Source organism: Phalangium opilio, unplaced genomic scaffold (assembly GCF_054372755.1).
Source record: "Phalangium opilio isolate 3A_F unplaced genomic scaffold, DU_Popi_V2 ptg000017l_1, whole genome shotgun sequence".
Lineage (NCBI taxonomy): Eukaryota > Metazoa > Arthropoda > Arachnida > Opiliones > Phalangiidae > Phalangium > Phalangium opilio.
The window spans coordinates 2,623,681-2,643,213 of NW_028324151.1; the positions used below are offsets into that span (position 1 = coordinate 2,623,681).

General features: G+C 36.3%; 3 protein-coding genes across 3 annotated transcripts; all 3 read right to left on the reverse strand.

The window, feature by feature from the left end:
- Positions 1-10: 10 nt before the first annotated feature.
- Positions 11-9,622, reverse strand: LOC149702454 (polyamine-transporting ATPase 13A3-like). The gene is made up of 23 exons (XM_089866254.1): positions 9,150-9,622; positions 8,897-9,064; positions 8,323-8,823; positions 7,404-7,476; positions 7,018-7,320; positions 6,800-6,957; positions 6,642-6,726; positions 6,161-6,329; positions 5,636-5,948; positions 5,400-5,553; positions 5,196-5,316; positions 4,998-5,122; positions 3,963-4,126; positions 3,788-3,895; positions 3,639-3,718; positions 3,389-3,541; positions 2,667-2,763; positions 2,491-2,563; positions 2,181-2,362; positions 1,991-2,105; positions 1,789-1,877; positions 798-890; positions 11-701 (listed from the first exon to the last, which is right to left on the reverse strand). The coding sequence occupies exons 1-23, from the start codon at positions 9,228-9,230 to the stop codon at positions 573-575; spliced, it is 3,534 nt and encodes a 1,177-aa protein (XP_089722380.1). The 5' UTR covers positions 9,231-9,622; the 3' UTR covers positions 11-572.
- Positions 9,623-9,950: 328 nt separating this feature from the next.
- polo (Serine/threonine-protein kinase polo) lies at positions 9,951-12,718 on the reverse strand. The gene is made up of 8 exons (XM_089866263.1): positions 12,505-12,718; positions 12,299-12,406; positions 12,094-12,210; positions 11,793-12,010; positions 11,246-11,724; positions 10,809-11,052; positions 10,500-10,746; positions 9,951-10,416 (listed from the first exon to the last, which is right to left on the reverse strand). Exons 1-8 carry the CDS (start codon positions 12,595-12,597, stop codon positions 10,195-10,197), a joined length of 1,728 nt encoding a protein of 575 aa, XP_089722389.1. The 5' UTR covers positions 12,598-12,718; the 3' UTR covers positions 9,951-10,194.
- A 649-nt stretch (positions 12,719-13,367) lies between these two features.
- On the reverse strand, positions 13,368-16,239 carry LOC149702456 (uncharacterized). The gene is made up of 5 exons (XM_089867120.1): positions 15,919-16,239; positions 15,536-15,841; positions 15,183-15,272; positions 14,836-15,105; positions 13,368-13,709 (listed from the first exon to the last, which is right to left on the reverse strand). The coding sequence occupies exons 1-5, from the start codon at positions 16,237-16,239 to the stop codon at positions 13,620-13,622; spliced, it is 1,077 nt and encodes a 358-aa protein (XP_089723246.1). The 3' UTR covers positions 13,368-13,619.
- Positions 16,240-19,533: the final 3,294 nt, after the last annotated feature.

The following is a 19,533-nucleotide window of genomic DNA, read 5'->3' on the forward strand; positions in this document are numbered from 1 at the left end:
TCGAAAAAACTACAAATAAGAGAAAATTATTTATTCAACATTTTTTTCTGTTCAAGATGTATCACAGTATTATTATCGTGTAAATAAACATTTTTTGGTCAAATTAAAAGATATTTAAACCGTGACGCAATTTATTTCAACCATAATTAATTCAAAAATGTTAGATAATAAAAAGGGATATTTAAAAACAATAAACATGGAATGTTACAAATTTATAATTTTTAATAATAGGGGGAGGGGGCAAAAAACTTAATTAAAATTTAAAATCCCTAATTGAACAATTCCACGGATATTTAAAAGTAAGATACAGGCGCTACCAGTAAATTTATATTACTTTTCAATAATTTAAATTAAATTAAATTAATTAATTAATTTATATTAAAGTAATAAAATAATAATTTAACTGATTAATAAAGATTCTAAAGAAAGGTTGAGGTTTTAAATTTTTAGTTAAAAGTGTAAAAAAAAAGTAAAAAACCCAAAAAAAAAAATCTCCGTAATTTTAAATTAATTGGCACTTTAATAACAACGGAGAAAATATTTAAATTTAATTTTATTTTTATTATTTCCAGTCAACTCTCGTCAAACTTAAAATTATTTTTAATATCTCTAGCGATAATTTTATATTTATTTTTCGGTGATTTTTTGCGGGTCATGACGTGAGAAACGACTTTTAACCATCGCGATTGCGCAATGAAGAGCTAAAATTTAATGGGGATTAATTAGGACTAGACCTAAGGATTCTAAAGTTTCTAACCAAGGAGCCACAAACTAAAGACGACAAAGTACAAACTTACCTCGGCTGCAATGGCTAACATTAAGTTCAATCCCGCTAACAGTAGAAGAGTGTATTGAAAAGTAAACATTCTTTCTGACCCCCAGATCATGAGCTTCGAAAACGCGATTAAAGATAATTAATATTTAAACCATATATTTTAGCATTAAGTTCCAGGGGTGTGCGGGTACCCGAAAATCTCGGGTACCCGTCTTCGGGTCCGGGTCGGACCCGAAACACATTTTTTAGGACCCGAACGGGTACCCGAGTCCCAATTTTAAGCCTTTGCCAATACCCGCTGAGTCTGACGGGTCCAGTTCATGACGTTCCCGACCCGATACCCGGAACACATTTTTTAGGACCCGAACTGGTACCAGAGTCCCAATTTTAAGCCTTTGCCAATACCCGCCGAGTCTGACGGGTCCAGTTCATGACGTTACCGCGCGTGTTTCAATACTTCTGCCTTTCATAATTAAATAATTTAATTAGTATTAAGTTATTAATTAATATTGTTTAATGAATTACACTATGGGGGATAATGACTCAGCTTTGAAATCTAACTTTTAATTAGCCTTATTCCTAATCAGCGCCACCTACCCATAGCGGCGACTTTGAGAACTACTGTAATCGGCAAGCGAATCAGAAGTCGCTAAAATCTGGTGACGTCACTGACGGGCACTCTCGGGGTCTTACCAAAAATGACGTCACCAGATTTTAGCGACATCTAATTGGCTTGCCGATTACAGTAGTTCTCAAAGTCGCCGCTATGGGTAGGTGGCGCTGATCAGGAATAAGGCTAATTTGGACTGTAAGGAAAATCAGAGACCGGAATTGGACCCGAAAGCTAATTTTGGGGATTTTGAAGGACCCGAAATTTACCCGATACCCAAAAATCTGGACCCGCACAGCCCTGGCATTAACTCTCGCAGGGTTCATATTAAACTGGAAATGTCAGGGAAATCTGATTTCCTGACGTTGTATGAACCCTGAATCGGCGGTTTTTCTTTACTTACCTGGAATGCCGAACTCAGGGAATGCCAAGGACTAAATAACAGCAACAACGTAAAACTTATCAAGACAATTAACGTTATCAAATAAGAGACTAAGAGAAAATGAAAATGAAGAAATTGGAATTAATTTAAACCAAATTAGTTTAAACCTTCTCTTAAATATATCTGCAAATAATTAAGAGTTATTAATTAATTAATTAATTACTATTGGTAAAGAAAGCTCTTCGATAAGGCGGTCCCTTTGAAAATACAACCGCAACAATAAGATACTGGAAGCAAGAGACTAAAAAGATCGTAGTTGATTCCCAACAAGTTATGACCTGCAAATATCAATTAGTTTTCACGTAATTATGGAAAAAATCCCATGCAAGTACAAAGTCAACTCAAATACTGACCAAATCTCGATCAATGTGTCTTGGATGATACCATTTCTGATAGTTCAAGTACCAAACAGCGCCTATTTGAATGGCCACGATTAACAGAAACTGCAGAAACATGGACGCGATGTTGTTAACGCTGATTAAGTTGCTGGAAGGCCTTTTAGGAACCAATTTGGGATACGATTGAGTGTTACCCACTGAAATTAGTAAAGAAATTAAGCTAATTAACATATATTTTCATTAAATTTAAGTCCCCAACGAACATGACGACGCTGAAATGGACGGTTAACTAACAAGTACTTAACAAAAAATTAACTAGACTTACTGACAATCGCTAGAGAAGTTATAATGGCCAAATCAATATAGAGAAACATAGGATCCCCTAAATTTGATCCTTGCTGTAATCATGCGTAATACGAGTGAAAGAAAATGTAAAACAATACTAACTGAAAAGTGCATGATGATAAAAAAATCATAAACATAAAATTAACATTAACATACTCTGTATAAAATCAAAACTGAAATAAACTGGATGAGACTGTAGAGTGCGATAAACTTAAATAATGAAAAAGAAGTAACCATGGCTGCACGACCCTCTCTGCAAAAAATAACGACCATGCAAGCCGTAAAATAAATTAATAAAATAAAACGAGGGCAATACTCCGTGTGGTTTACAATGTGCTAAGGTTGTACAGCACCCAACAATGATCTAAGACTATACAGTATCTCGCGTACACTATAAAGTATAAAGTTGCTTAGGAAGAGTGCCCAATACTCGCGGGATACAGTGACCACGACACTATAAGGTGGTATTTCTAATGAAATCGCGTCCACTGCCTTTTCGCGTGCACGACACTAACTAACTAACAGAGTACCAGCGCATAACTCCGTTGGTTATTACGAGGGCAATACTCCGTGTGGTTTACAATGTGCTAAGATTGTACAGCACCCAACAATGATCTAAGGCTATACAGTATCTCGCGTACACTATTAAGTATAAAGTTACTTAGGAAGAGTGCCCAATACTCGTGGGGGGACAGTGACCACGACACTGTAAGGTGGAATCGCGTTCACTGCCTTTTCGCGTGCACGACACTAACTAACTAACTAACTAACAGGTTATCAGCGCATAACTCCGTTGGTTATTACACATAACCACACGTAGTAAAAAGGTGCAACCTTCCGAGTTAAAAGAGTTATTTCAACCCCCAATCCAATCATACTTAATCACGACGGGAACGCATTCAATATTAGAAATATTTGACGTAAACGGTGCCGCCACTGAAGCTTCGGCTTCCGACAATGATATTCCAATATCAGCAGCTTTTAAAGCCCCGCAATCATTGGCGCCGTCACCGCACATTCCAACTACATATCTGAAGAAATTAGTCGAAAAACAATTAACGGAATTAACTATAATTAGCTTCAAATACTTAGGTATCTAATAATTGTAATAAAGATAAAGTAAAATACCCTAAACTTTGCAAGGACTCGACTAGATGCGTTTTTTGATCAGGTGACATACGGGCGAATATTGCGCCTTTGACTAACACCTTAGTAAAATAAAATAAGTAGATTACTTAATTAATTTACTAAAGAGATTATCAAAGTTCATTAATTACTTTTAAAAATTCTTCGGGAAAATTGTACCGAAGAACATTATACGATTTACCATCCACTACAAAATTGATATCTTGTTTCATTTCAATATCAATAGTTGTTTGATATCCCTAAACAATGGCGTTAATTACGCAACAAATACTAAAGTACTCCTAGGTAGTTTATAACAATATTTACTCCACTATCGGAAAGCACAGCTCGATTTTGTATATTTCCTGTTTTCTCGTATTTAATAATTGGTACGTCATCGTCGTTTTCGAACGCGTTAACCACAATTACTTGACTATTCGTAATCATTCCACATTCCCTCGCAACACTTAAAGCCGTCAAAAGGTTATCACCTAAAAATAGTTAAAGTAATGACGCGAAAAACGTCATGTAATGACGACAAACTCAAATTAAAACGCTGAGAAACGTCATTTAATGACGATAAATTTAAATTAAAACGCTGAAAAACGTCATTTAATGACGACAAACTATAATTAAAACGCTGAAAAACGTCATTTAATGACGATAAATTTAAATTAAAACGCTGAGAAACGTCATTTAATGACGAAAAAGTTAAATTAAAACGCTTAAAACGTCATTTCACGACGATAAACTTAAATTAAAACGCTGAAAAACGTCATTTCACGACGATAAACTTAAATTAAAACGCTGAAAGCGTCATTTCACGACGATAAACTTAAATTAAAACGCTGAAAGCGTCATTTCACGACGATAAACTTAAATTAAAACGCTTAAAACGTCATTTAATGACGACAAACTTAAATTAAAACGCTTAAAACGTCATTTAATGACGATAAATTAAATTAAAACGCTGAAAAACGTCATTTAATGACGATAAATTTAAATTAAAACGCTTAAAACGTCATTTAATGACGACAAACTTAAATTAAAACGCTTAAAACGTCATTTAATGACGATAAATTAAATTAAAACGCTTAAAACGTCATTTAATGACGATAAATTAAATTAAAACGCTGAAAAACGTCATTTAATAACGATAAATTTAAATTAAAACACTTAAAACGTCATTTAATGACGACAAACTTAAATTAAAACGCTGAAAACGTCATTTAATGACGATAAACTTAAATTAAAACGCTTAAAAAAGTAATTGAACAATTAACAAACTTAAAATAAACAAATTAAAGCGCTGAAAAAAGTAATTAAACAAACTTAAAATAAGTCAAAACAAACTTAACTAACCAGTAACCATGACCAGTCTTATAGCCGCCTTATCCAAGGTATAAATAACGGGAGACGTTTCGGGTTTCAACGCATTCTGCATAATGATTAGGCCCAAGAATATTAAATCAGTTTCAACTTCATCACTGCAAAGACAAAGGTTTTATACACTCCTAAAGATGAACGACGACGACAACAACAACAACGTGTTCATAGTACCGTTTTATTCTTTGAACATGTCGCCAACTAACTTTGGAACTTAAGGGCTTATAGGCAATGGCCAGAACGCGAAAACCTTGAAGAGTAAAGTTCCGTAAAACTTCACTGAAATCCTCAGGAACTAGAAACGCGGTCGCGGCGTCGAAAATTAATTAGAATTAGTTTGATAAAAAATCTGGTTGCGTTAAATAAGTATAAGTATACTTGTATGAGGAAGACAAAGAGATTGTATTTTCTCCGGAGCTCCCTTAGTATATATATCCATATTACGACAACCTAAGGTTCTACCAATGACGCTCATTCTTTGTAGACTAGACGAGAACGGGAATTGCTTAATGATCCCGATCTCATATTGAAGCTAATTAAAAATGAACCAGCAGCCGATAAATAAATACAAAAGATACCCCTCCACTTCAATTGCGTAATTAAAAGGTTTTTACATCATTTTGCACACCAAATGTGTCCAAACTCAAGGAAAGATCCAAATCTTGCGGCTCGACATTATGCGTTTCTTTCACGCCATCATTACGTTCCAATCTTGGTCTAACCACTGTTGGCATCAACATATCAAAGCGAGTATTATCCTGACCCGGTTCTTCCAAAACCCAATTAGTAGCCTCAAACATTTTAAGGTCAAGAGGGTCACCGGACAATTCCCCTTCAATCATCGTTAAAGAATGACACGTCGCTAATGCGGCGATAATGGGACTTTTTTCCGATATTTCGGAGACATCTTTCACCATATTTTTGAAACTATCATAGAGATATGTTTTTCTCAGAACACGTGGGTGATAGTTAATAGAGTGCTGTCAGAAGCGCCAGTGTGACGTCACCCATGCTGTTTTACCATAAAGAAAAAACGGTAACTGTCATGGCCGCCCATTGCTAAAGGCAGACTTGTGACGTTAAACCTTGGATATGACGTCACAACTGACAGCACTCTATACACCGTTAATTTAATATACCTGTTACTTTTGCTGACTGATATTAACCCAAAAAAATCAAGTCCTTCTTCGGTTAAAGTTCCCGTTTTATCAAAACACATTAATTTAATCTTTCCCGATACGTTAATTCTAGGAGGACTAATGCAAAAAATTCCTTTTTTCTTTAACCGTCCTTGAGCGTAGACGGTACCTTTTCAAATTAATTTAAGAAATTGGTGTAAATTAATTAATCTAACGCCGAGATTAATCTCTGTCAATTGGCCTTATTCCTTATCAGCGCCACCTACCCATAGCGGCGACTTTGAGAACTACTGTAAGCGGCAAGCCAATCAGATGTCGCTAAAATCTGGTGACGTCACTGACTGGCACTCTCGGGTCTTACCAAAAATGACGTCACCAGATTTTAGCGACATCTGATTGGCTTGCCGCTTACAGTAGTTCTCAAAGTCGCCGCTATGGGTAGGTGGCGCTGATCAATAATAAGGCTAATTGTTAAACTAACCGACTGTCAATGCAGCGGGTAACGCGGGAGGAACCACAATGGTTATGATGTCTAAGGCCTTCAAGATAGTTTGGGAAACTGATGCCTAAGAAAGTAATTAAAATTAAAAAGGTTTAAGCCTAACACACGATAAAATTAAGATTGAATTGTGCGTTTACATCGCGACTTATGTAAAGATATAAAGAATACGCCATTCCAATGGCGGCAACCATGAACAGTAAGATCACGAAACGAATTGAATCCTTATAGAATTGGAACCCCATTGGTTTAGGGAATAATATTGATCGAACCAATTCTCCCTTACTAGTAGAGAAACCTTTCAGGGGAAAATTCAAATTCATTACTGCAATCTTAATTAAAACCATTCCATTCGCACCAGTTCGAACGACAACAGCGGTAACTCTACTATTCCCATAGAAACGCGTTTGAATGACGTGAGTTCCGCAGAATAAAGTGTGTCTTTTATGATCAATTGGATCGTAAGTTTCCTCATCGGAGGATTGCTTTATTAACGGTGTTTTAGTCTCGGGTACGCTCTCCCCCGTTAGCATAGCTTCATTTACAATGCAATTGCCAGCAGTGACAACCGCGTCGCAAGACATTAAGCAACCGTGTGGAGGAATAACTAATACATCTCCGGGTACTAAATCGGATGCCGGAATCGTTTCGGGTTCGTCAGCTGAAATGGAGAAGAGTTTAAGCAACGTTCTATGAAGAAATCGGGACAAAAACACTTTAGGAATGGTAAAAAACGTTAAGTACATATTCCTAATCTTTGCACTTGAACATCGAGAGAATTAGAATGAGAAACCATATTGTTCAGAGTAATCATTTGCTAAAATTAATTGAAGATATTGTTTATTTGACCTAATTAGATTATTGATAATTAAAAGCCAGTTCAGGTAACGTAACATTATACCATGGATAAAGAATGCGTGTGCTAAGAAATTTGTTTTCGCGCTATAGGATAGACAACTCCCTATCTCCGACGGCAGCTTATTCTGTATAGGGAGAGGGCAAACCCATTCTTGCCACGTCATAGGCTTATATCTCTTACCTCGATTCCATCCCCCTAATGGGGGAATTTCAGTGTCGCGCCTACAAACGCTCCAATAAAGTAGAGGTATAAAATGACGTCGGATGTTCTTTCCCTCCCTGACAAACGCCCTCTCCCTATATACTGTTCCAGCTCCGGTTGTCCGTACGAGCAAAGCTATCTCTCTATGCAACGTAGCTTTGTGCGTGCTGACAAGAGATGAATGAAATACGTGACGAAAAATTAGTATTTCGTTCGTCTCTTGTCAGCACACACAAACCTACCACATATAGACACCTACCTTTGCTCCTGCTGACAACCGAAGCTGGAACAGAGTATATATCGAATGTTGCCGTCCGAGATAGGGAGTTGTCTATCCTATAGCGTGAAAACAAATTTCTCTTACCTCTCTCTCAGTCTCAGCCTGTCAGAATTCAACCAATCCCTTTAGGGGTGGCTATCAGACGTCACTAAAACAATGGCGGCGTAGTAGGCCTCGTTTTTACGACTAAATAAATGCTAATAATTTTGAAATAAGAGATCATTTATTTCTTTTTTAATATTTTTCCTTTTATATTTAGAAAAAGGCCATTCTTTTAAGGTATAATGTGATGTTAACTGAATTTTTCCTTTAATATTTTTTACCTTTCTCGTTTCATACAATGAAATAATGATTGAAATAAGTGAGATAAGTAAGATACAAGAGGCGTAGTAGTAATAATCGTCGCAACACCATAATATAATGCTGGCTAGTTGAAAAATGTAAAAGGGATTCAAAACCTCATCAATAAAGAGACTCGGATACGATTTGACTAAAATCTTAATCAGATTTGGTCCATAAAGTTTCTGTTTTTCATTCTTCTCTTCTTCAGTAATTCCGTGTAATTTTTCAAGGAAATCATTACAAGGGATTCCTTCATCCAAACCCTTTAATTTCTCAAATATATTTTTTTCTTCGTTCCATATATATTTCATGAACTTATGGATGAAAAACCTCATTTCATAAATAGGCATTAAATTATTAAATTCCGCTTCTTCTTCTTCAAAAGAACTATGATGAGAAGCGGAAGATATAATGTCAATTGGAGTTGATCTGGCCATTCTTTGCTTTTCTATCTTTGAAATGAAGTACACCCCGTGACAATCCTACCGTAGAAATGTCACAACATATCAAAAAACCTTGTCTACGACGTGACAATTTTATTTAATCCTCGCTTACTTTAATTAAAAGAAAGCTAGACGTGGAAAGAGGGCAAGGGCTGCAAGTAAAGTATATTTTCCAAGTGGGTTTCCAATGGCATACTAAGACACTACTCCCCAATGTTATAAAGGCCACAAAATAGTATAAAATGTTTTTCCAGAGATTCCGCGAATATCCGTAAATTTCCTGATTAATATATATATATTTACGTCGCACCCGTATCTTAGTTATTTATTTAAATTGAAATAATTGCCGTGAAAACTTAACTTACCATTCCCTCATCGGAACCTTCATCAAGAACTTGGCTGAAACTACGGTAGTTTTCCATCGATCCGCGACTTACTTCATTCATTTTCGAGTTGTGTTAAGGGATGAAATTCTTGTCAGCTCAACATTTACACTAGTTTAACGTAATTTGTTACACTTTTTTAAAAGACCAAAGTCTTCAGAGGAGCCGAATTATTCTACTTCCAGATTGTACTTGTACACTTTCTCACACTAGTCACGCGTAAACTCCGTTTCCTTTTTAACACTCTACTCTAAATAGCATTAACTAGATTTTCCTGACACTTTTAAAGTTATCTAAATGTGTCGTATTTAATTAGAATACAAATAACTTGAAGATATAATATTATATTACTATTAAAAGATAAATTAGATAACAATAACACTGTACGTTACGTTTCCTTTTTCGTACAATGATCACACACCCCATTCAAGGCTACCACCACATTTAGTTATCATATAGTATCAGTACCGGACTCTCATTGGGTGCGTTCAGTAGAATAAACCAAACTAATCGGTTTCATTACTTTCTACGTAGTTGGTTACCCCGATTACACTTACTGAACGCAGGCCATTTAAACCTTTAGAAAAAAAGCGGGAAATTTAAAATTCTATAAAACACGTGCGATTTCCGGACTCTCATCGGGTGCGTTCAGTAGAATAAACCAAACTAATCGGTTTTATTACTTTCTACGGAGATGGTTACCCCGATTACACTTACTGAACGCAGGCCATTTAAACCTTTAGAAAAAAGCGGGAAATTTAAAATTCAATAAAACACGTGCGATTTTTTCGTGAAAAAATGGAAAATTTATTTTACACCCGAAAAAAATAAGATTCTCCACAATTAAATGGGTTGAATCCCGTATCAAAATGTGTCATTAACAAAAATTTTTTTATATTTACATATTGTATTCAAAATCAAAAAAGAATGTATTAAAATGTTGAATCTTTCGTTAGTTTAAGTATAACAATTAAAGAATGAACGTAAAATTTTAAATATAGGTTTTTTTCTTTTCTTCTTCTCAGGTTTAAACTTTAGCTGTACTTTTTTTACTAGTGGACTTTGGTGATAAAAGTTTCTCAACCATAGCCTTGGCATATCTGATCCGGGAAGCCAACTGCTTACTGCAACCGGACGTTCTTAAAGATTGTAATTTAAACGTGCGAAACTCTTTCTTCTCATTAATATACGTCACGGCTTCCATTAAAGGACATAAGATGATTTTGGTGTGATCATTGAAGAAATTAAGCTGAAATTCGGAATATTATAAAAATTATACACTTTAACGTACGACAATACAATTAAATTAAATTAAATTTAATATAATTTAACCTGTAAGGTTCCATTATTTAAATGCAAAACAATGGCCATTCGAGTCCTAAACCAGGCACGTAAATAAGGCAACCGAATAAATTCATCTCCATCCCTGGGTTGAACAGTTTCCCCCGCTTTTAACAAATGTTCGTTCATGTATTCCTTGAAGTAATTTAACAGCGTAACTTTCTTCGTCAGGGATTCGGGGTATTCCTTCATGGTATGGTAATACTCAGCGCCATCTTTTTCGATGTAATGAACGTGTCTTAAAAGGAAAAACGAACAAATGTTAATTAAATTAATTAATTTTGTTTCCTTTCTTCTTACAATCCATCTTCCAGTTGAATTATTCTGGTATTGTCATTAAAGAGGACACCGACGCTGTTATCGCATAATTGATAACCTAATCCGTATTTATCAGTGTAGTCAACCCATTTGCTAACCCAGAAAACGGGAATTGAAGCCGGGTCCTCGGCATCGTCTTCGCAAATGATGGATTTTTCGCTCGGTTTTGAATTCATCAAGGCGGTTAATTGAGACAATAATTCAGTCAGATGGTAATCTTCCGCTCCTAATTAGAAGAACATTAAACGTACTTAAAAGAAGCATTATATATTTTTAATTAATTTAATTTAATTTAATTTAAAATTTATTTTCCAAAATTCTCTAATTAATTGTGTCCGGTTTTTCTATTAAAAGTCCTATTATTTTTTCAATTAAATTTCCCAGTTTTTTAAGAAACTCCAAAACAGTTTCAAATTTACCAGGAGCTTCTCTTTTGGGCTCAGTTTTGACGACAACTTTGGCCATATCATTCACTTTATTCAATTCAGTCAAAGGTTTGCGTCCCGGTGCATCTCCGATCATACTAACTCCGCTCCAAACACTATCATCGTTCCTGGGAGCTGTAGAAAGGCAAGAAACTGGAAGACGCGAAGGAATGTAACCTTCCGTGATGAATTCATCAGTCAAAACATCAGCCATCGATGGACGCATCTTTGGATCTCCTTGAAGCAATTTGCAAATTAAGTTCTTGGCCGATTTTGGAATCTTGCTCGGTACGTGATATTCCGTGCGTTTAATCAAGGCGTATGTGTCTTTCAAGCAGTTTGTTTCAAAGGGTGGTCTGCCAGCCAGTAAAGTATACATGATGCAACCCAATGACCATGCGTCAACTTCGTAACTGTGACCCTTTTTAGTCAAAACTTCGGGGGCAATGTAGTTAGGGGTGCCACAAAGAGTTCTACGTTAAAATGAATTTTTCTGTTAAGCCTTAATCTAATTATTCTTCGTCCGAACCCAATTATATACTTTTTCCTTTCACCATCATGATCTAATTGAGTCGCCAACCCAAAATCTCCGATTTTAATCTCCATATTCTCATTCAAAAAGAGATTTCCAAGTTTTAAATCTCTATGGATGATTTTACGTTCATGGAGATATTTGCACCCAAGGGCAATTTGACGTATAAAGTAACGCGTTTCCTTTTCAGAAAGGTATCGTCGTCTTTTGTGCATTTCCATTAACGACTGTGATTAATTAATTAACGACCGTGATTAATTAATTAACTATCCCTAATTATGAACTAATTAAAGCTATTATTTAAATTTACCCTGCGCCTGCATAATTCAAGGATAATGTAAACATTCTCTTTATCTTCAAAATATGTACGAAATGAAACTACGTGTTTATGAGATAAACTGCGATGAATTTCAATTTCTTGCCCAATCTTTTGATTGAAACACGTTTAATTAAATTAAATTAAACTAAATTTAAACTCGCGGCCGTTTAAGATTAGTAGTTAGTCGCGGGCTTACCTTCTCCTTTTGATGCGCTTTGGTTAAAATTGATTTTGGTACAATTTTTCCAGCAAATATTTCTTTGGTGGTCATATCCGTCAATTCGTAACATTTTGCGAATCCACCCTAATCGTTAATAATTAGTTACGTATGCCTAATCGCTATAAATTTAATCTAAAAACCGTTGGACACACACTGGCATGGATGGCATCATTTAAACTTACCTTGCCTAAAAACCTTCCTTTTAAATACGATTTACTCGTTTTAGGGTCCAATATTATTTCATGAGGGTTTGAAGATGATGATGGTGTAGCCATTTTAAATTAATTTAACTCTAGTTCAACTAAACTAAATATAATTAAAAATGTCCGCGAACGGACGTAACCGAACCCGGACTAAACGAAGACAAGAGGAAGAATGAAATGAATGAAAACAGCAGCAACCGTCAAATATTTTGAAATTTCCTCTGTTACCTCAATTTCAAATATCATTGGCTCAACCAAATCACGTGATAACTATGGGAGCCTGAGAGATAGGGGAAGGGCGCGTTTTGGACACAAACATGGAGTATTATACTGGGATAAGATAAGAAATTTGCAAGGATTGATAACTCATATCTTTAACCATGATTGAGTGGTTCGCGAGTTACCAAAATAGTTTAATGTAATAAGTTCTTAACTAAAGCTTGAGTAGATAGTTTTCACACATGGAGGATTCATACCATTTACACCAGGAGGCCGGGCTATCTGGCGGACAAAAACCCGTCTGCTTTTGTCCTCCAGATAGCCCGGCTTCCTGGTGTAAATGGTATGATTCCTCCATGTGTGAAAACTATCTATAAACATTAATAGCGATTTCCACTGACTGCTCGCGGAGCGCTCCCATGGAGCCATATGGAAGCTCTCGGCTTCGTTAAAGACTGTTTTTGCTAAATCAGGGTCTTCTATATTTATTGCTCCATGGGAGCGCTCCGAGAGCAGTCAGTGGAATTCGCTATACATTACTTAAAAATCTTGTTGCTTAAGTAACTATGAAATTTTTCCAAGACATTCACTACAACATGGCATGGGGTATTAATACCTTGCTATTTAAATTTAAATTTTTCTAATTTTTTATTGAGATAAAAGTTGACATTCACGCTGGTTTAATATTTATATTCTAATAACGATAAATTGAGATTAAAATAAAACATACATAAATGTTTGCCCTCGTCCCTGCCGCTTATTTGTGTCATTCATTAAAAAATTAAGTTAATTAAATAATTAAAATTATCTTTGAGATAAATTAAGATAAAATTATGTCAATAATTTAAGTTTATAGTCTTCTTTCGAAAAAACATTTAAAACGAACCGTAGGTTATTGATATTTTCATTCCTGGTTTGACCATAACTTGTCGTCCAGTTGGTAAACAAACATTTTCGTAAACAACCTGAAATTAGAAAGATACGTTAAATTCGTAATTTTTCCGTCGTAAAAGAGTAATTTCTATAAAACACGCGGATGAAAACATCACGTTTTGGTCATTCAGTGGTCATTATTTAAACTCCTTCCTAGAAAATTAGCTAACTCTAACGAACGTGCTCTGGATTTTGAAACACAAGGGCTAAATCTTTTAATAGCGGAAGGATAGCGTTACTCTGGGGTCAGTATAGAGTAGCGGCATCCCTCTGCCTTTGACCGTACCATGCTCTATGGCTATTTAACACGGAGTGCCACTACTTCTAGGGATTACAACGTAAGGCGCAGCTTCTCCGTGTTCATTTAAAGGGTGGTGACAGCGCGGGCTTGACCAAGACTGACCCTAGCGGGCAACATTCATCATACTAATTCGCTTACGTTAAAAATAAACCCAATTTGACTATAAATAAGGTTAAGAACATCTATTTTGAGACTGAAGCATTTTATCAAACTGTTAGCCTTGCTTTTAAACCCTAATTTAGTAGTTTGAATATTTTTCCAACTCCACCTACTCAATTTTGGTAGGATATACTCTACTGGCTTTAGATACTAGAACCTTTTCACAAACAAAATTGACAAAGGGGTACTTAAATGGCCACTAGCAATCTGAAGAAGTTCTATCTTATCTCCGGGTACAGTAATTTCTATAAGAACAGATTGTGATAGTGTCTGTTAAGTCTTCCTTGAAAGGAAATAAAGATAAGAGGCTGTATTTGCCCTATTTCTAGTTTGTCTTTCGATATAAGAGACTTTGGCATTGTATCTTTCGCTGTAAAAACAGTCATTATGTTGTCAAAACGCTAGAATTGATTTCTTTCGGCACGAGAAAGGATCAACAGACGTTTGATTGATAAAAGGCTTCGGGAGGGAGGAAGGAGCATCGATTTAGGTTGACCATATAATTCATCCCCATTTTAGTGGTGTATACCATTTTCCGGGCCAAGTCGTTTGACCATAAGTTTATAAGATATGTTTCATAAGTATGACAAACGTTCGCGGGTTTTATACATTTTCTTACGACCATAGACTTTTTCGCGCCAAAATGAGGGCAAAAGAAAAAGGTCTTGTAACGCCCCTTTGAAAAGAATGAAACTAACCTGATTGTTTCTGTCGAGTACCGATACCCTCCATAATTGATCGGATTTAGATACCGTATTACCAACGGAAGAAATGACGTAACAGCCTTTGTAAGGAGATTGTGCAAACTCGAAAAAATCTCTGTCATCTTCTAGGTTTAAGAGACGCTGAAACCGGAAGTCCGCTTGTCTCAAGGCTTCCACTACTGTCATTAAAGGTGATACTGTCACAGGTACATCCGGTATCGTTTCTAAAAGTCCCCCTGTGTCCACGCTGACCGTAGCTCCAGCCTGAAAGAATAGATTTTTAGGTAAAAAAGATTGAATTAGGCCAAAATCGGTTTTTTTTTCTATGTAGTTTCGCATACCGGTGGCTTGAATCCTCTCGGCATTGGAAAATTGTAACTGGGGTAAGGTAGGTTTCCTTGTACCATTTCTTCGGAATCATCTTCTTTCCCCTTAGCAAAATAAATTAGGTTAAAATGTTGTCGAGTTGGCCGATTTCGGAGAGTGAAAAATGTTAGAAAACTAATTATTTCTTTTGTAAAATCTACTTTTTTAAACGTTGCATTCTACTATAGTAACCGATTAGAAGTTCATTGCTTGATGAAATCAAAAACCCAAGTACTGAAAACCTGTTATCTAAGATTGGGTTCTACTTCTTATCTTTTATTTACTTCGGGTTTATTTACTTCTGGTTCTCTGACCATGGTAGACTTACTTGTATTGGTATTCCGAGGCTGTCCGGAGGTGTTTGTGGCAATATATATGGTGGTAGCCTATTTATTTTATTCAAGTCCGGGGGACCAGGTAGAAGATGATGACCCCTTTGACCTTGTCCCGCCATCGTCGGAGGCCTGATTCTTGGGGGAAGGGCATTAGCTGGCGGGAATGGGACCGATCCGTCCTGATTCGGGAAAAATCCACTGGAAGGTGGTGGAGGGAGATTGGGTGACGCTGGCGGTAGCGAGAGGACTGACCCGAACAAATCTCTCATGGCCATTGTCTGCAAGTTCACCTCCAAATCCTGGAAGTATTTTTTTTTTTTTGGAAGACAGGTTGGAACGCAAGTCTAAATTTTAAAACAAGCGTTGATATACTCACTCTCTGTTCGGGACTACTTGCTTCAGAGCCCCGGGTGGCCAGTTCCAGGGCTAAAATGTTTCTTAAAACGGAGACGGGTCTGGTCCCCTGTCGTTTGGCCACCCCTTCGACCAGCCGCCTGAGGTCATCAACGCTGACAACGCGAACCAGGTCGTCGATGGTGCACCTTTTGAGCTGAGCGTTGTCCAAATTCAAGAAATTCCTCCGGTCAACCGATAATCCTCGGTGGATATAGCTGGGCAAGAATCGCTTGCCTTGAGCCGCTTGAAACGCTCCGAATAGCCCCGATGAGAGCCAGACCAGCGCCATCAAGGCCCGCATATTTGCTCTCACCCCTGAACCGCGGGCAGCTCTGGAACTCTCAGATTCCTCAACTTCTATAAATTATTACCGAGGGTAGTGAACTCTGTGCCGGGATCTCCTCAGCTCCTACCCTTCGAAAGAAACCGCGAGTCATAAGTTTCAAATTTAAATCTATTTAATTAGCTGGAGTGTGCAAAAATAAAGTCGCATCTCCATGCTCAAGCTATCAAAATTTCGGAAAAATTTATTGGTCAAAATGTTCAGTAACCCCCTTATGAGACATTTTAAAATTTTATTGGATAATGTCCAGTGACCTTTGCTTATTTCTGACCCTGCCCCTACAACGTTTTATAAGATTCTAAATTTAATATAGACTTAATTATTAGGACGAAACAATTTTACATGCCGTTAAAAATAATCTTGTCAATTTGACTTTGAAAAAATGTCTTTTATTGTCATCGGGGAACGCGGTAATTGAATTCTTCAATCCGAATATTGAGTGGTTTCTGCTCTTTTCTATATCTTAAGCACATCTTTTGTACATTAAATGAATTTTCCAAAAAGCGGGGGCGGCCGTATAGTATATACGCGTACTTGTAGAACGTTAAACAAATACGATTTTAATAATGCCCTTTCTGGAATTTCGAAAACAAACCCTCCAAATTTATTTACTCTTTCCATTTTGGACGAGTTTGAATAATTGAAGTTTTCAAAAGTTTTGGGGAGCGTCGGTTCCGAGTCTTTCTGCATATTTGGTCGCTTGGGGAATTTACTTACAAGTATTTGCCGCTTTTCTACAGAGATAAATCTTTAATTTAATCCCAACGGAAATTATATAATTTTTCGCGATTTTTAAAATGACTTGAGATTCTAAATATATATCAAAAAGAAAAGTCGATAAGTAACCCCAAAGTTTTGTTAAACGAACTCGCTAATTAGTCATGATTTCTATGTTTAATTTAGGATCAAATAAATGAGCTTTATTCAAAATTCAGCGAAGGAAATACTGAACAAGTCAAGATGTAACGGAATTTTAGGCCTTTTAACTACCCACTCTAATAAATAAATAAATGTCCGTCTTGAATAAGACCAATTTAAAATTAATTAACTACAACAGAGTAATTTATAATGTGTAAACAAAGGAATGAGACATTGTGCAAAGCTTCTTTTTTTTTGGAAGTGCCGACTTCCAGGAGTAAACCTGCTAATGTATTTCCTACGGGCCCCTGTAGAACGTTTACCCGCAGTACACCGGTGTACGATAAATTTTATAAAAATTCGCACCTTTCTTAACTCAAAAACAAATTAGTCGTTATATTTTTTTAGATAAAATTAATTCAAATTTAATTTAGAAAACAATAATTTCGTTCCTATTTTCAATAAAAACACCACATACACACACAAAGGTATAATACTTTGGGAAAATTAGTAATTCTAGCTGAGCAGCTTCCATACGAAACGGAAGTTGGCAAGTGTCAAAATTAGCTTTCCAAAAATGGAACAGATTAGAAGAAAGGAAATACTTCGTTTTAATAGAAAACGGGAAACACCCATTAATAGAAAAGGAAAAAAAATCCACCATACTCCAATTTAATATTAGCGTCAAAAATTTGATTTTTTTTTTGGTGAATTTTTTTCTTAATCTCATTATGTAAAGTAATTAAAAACCATCTTTAATGGGTCGTATCGTCTGTTTTCAAGGAGATAAAGAGTAAAAGCAGCTTTTAAGTCCTTCCCTGGATGATTTAGAAACGATAAGTACTTTCAATTAGCCACGTTTTGTCAGAGCAGAGGCGGTGGATTAAAGGAAATTGGATTTAGGCCTATTTCTTCTTTTTAAGTAACAGCCTCCTAATTACAATAAGAAGTCTTTTGATTTTAAAAAGGTACTACTTTCTTTAGTGGATGAAGACTTACGGGTGATGTTAAACTTATGGTATTGAGCAAATATATTCTTAATATTCTTCTACAAGTCTTACTAAGAGGTAATTACGTTTCCAAAGGCTTAACTACACTATAAATAAACGCGCCCAAAAGTTCTATTCCAGTTTTCGCGCCCAAAAACAATCTTTGGAATCGTTCGCGTGCGTGCTAGTGAGATTTTGAGATTCGGTAATTCGAGGGTTTAACTATTTTTGTTCCTTTCTTTTGGCTGCCTACAAAAGAACTACGGCCCGGGGTTGGGGCAAAGCGCGGGAAAAATAAGCTCGCGCGAGCGCCAACTAAGTTCTTTGGCGCGTAATTAGCGCGTGGTGCTGTGTAAGACACGTGCGAGGGGTTGACCGGGGTTTCCGCCGTTTAAAAATCTAAAATAAGCTCGCCATTGATCATGGAAAGAGCCGGAATCAAGTCGCGTGAAAATGGCCGCGATTTTCCGTCCGCTAATTTAGGTGTTGTATACTTTATAATAATCCTTTCTATTCTTTACCTTTGTCGGAAAATCAATTAGCGAATCGCCAGGCCGGATGAAATACTGAAAAGGGGCGATGCCCAATTTTTCTCCATTCGCTCACGCTGCGAGCCATAAAAAGTGAAAAATTTGGCAGCTAGAGTGACGACGTTAAGGCAGTCGCGGTGAAACTTGATACCCAACATAAGTTAATATAAATATTCGTAAAAGTACGACTTCGGTAATAACGAATCAGTCGGAGCTTTGAAAAATGGGGGAGGATGTAAGGGATTTCTTAAGTTCTATCAAACCACACGTCGAGAAAAGATAAATGTGGGCTGAACTTGATCGAGTGTGCTCTACTCTAGTTAATTAGTCTACTAAATTAAGAAACCTAGGGGGATATTTTTTTTTACCCTCTTGTTGTGGAAAAGTTTAAGATCACAGTTTTTGATTTATGATGCTTCTAGATCGAGTAAATAATTTACGGAATTTTATCTCAAGATTTTTCACGTAAAAAAAGAAATAACGATGCTAATTTTCTTCTATTTCGAAGCGTGGAACACAAACTCATTATTTGACATATGATATTCTCCAAATCAGGGATGAACCTAATCTATCGTTAATTGTTTCGCGGTCCGCGCATTACTCTCATAAATTACAAAAGCTGTTTTAATAAAAAAAAAATAACTCTTCGGTCTCCTCACGTGAACTTCCTACAGTCTCTGCATAGTTTATATTCTTTGGATTTGGTTACTTTTCCTCTTTTTATATACTTGATTTTCCCTCTTTAATTAAAGTCTTAATGATTTGGGAGGTAGTTCCCCCGTGCATTGTGCAATCAGATCAAAATTAAAAACTGGTTATGTTCCTAATTTCTGTGGAATTAATTTTAAATTTGAAAGTGGTGGCCCGTGACGTAG

Bases quoted from the DNA above. Each gene is read 5' to 3' on its own strand.
- LOC149702454 (XM_089866254.1), bottom strand. From the start codon at position 9,230: ATGAATGAAGTAAGTCGCGGATCGATGGAAAACTACCGTAGTTTCAGC. The intron at 6,727-6,799 runs GTAAACGCACAA...TTACTTTCTTAG, and splicing joins ATCTTTACATAAGTCGCGAT to GCATCAGTTTCCCAAACTAT. The intron at 4,127-4,997 runs GTTAGTTAAGTT...AACTATTTTTAG, and splicing joins AAGACTGGTCATGGTTACTG to GTGATAACCTTTTGACGGCT.
- polo (XM_089866263.1), bottom strand. From the start codon at position 12,597: ATGGCTACACCATCATCATCTTCAAACCCTCATGAAATAATATTGGAC. The intron at 12,011-12,093 runs GTAAATTTAAAT...AATTAATCACAG, and splicing joins TTGAATTATGCAGGCGCAGG to TCGTTAATGGAAATGCACAA. The intron at 10,417-10,499 runs GTTAAATTATAT...TCCGAATTTCAG, and splicing joins TAAATAATGGAACCTTACAG to CTTAATTTCTTCAATGATCA.
- LOC149702456 (XM_089867120.1), bottom strand. From the start codon at position 16,239: ATGCGGGCCTTGATGGCGCTGGTCTGGCTCTCATCGGGGCTATTCGGA. The intron at 15,273-15,535 runs GTAAGTCTACCA...TATTTTGCTAAG, and splicing joins GCCTCGGAATACCAATACAA to GGGAAAGAAGATGATTCCGA. The intron at 15,106-15,182 runs GTATGCGAAACT...CTATTCTTTCAG, and splicing joins CGAGAGGATTCAAGCCACCG to GCTGGAGCTACGGTCAGCGT.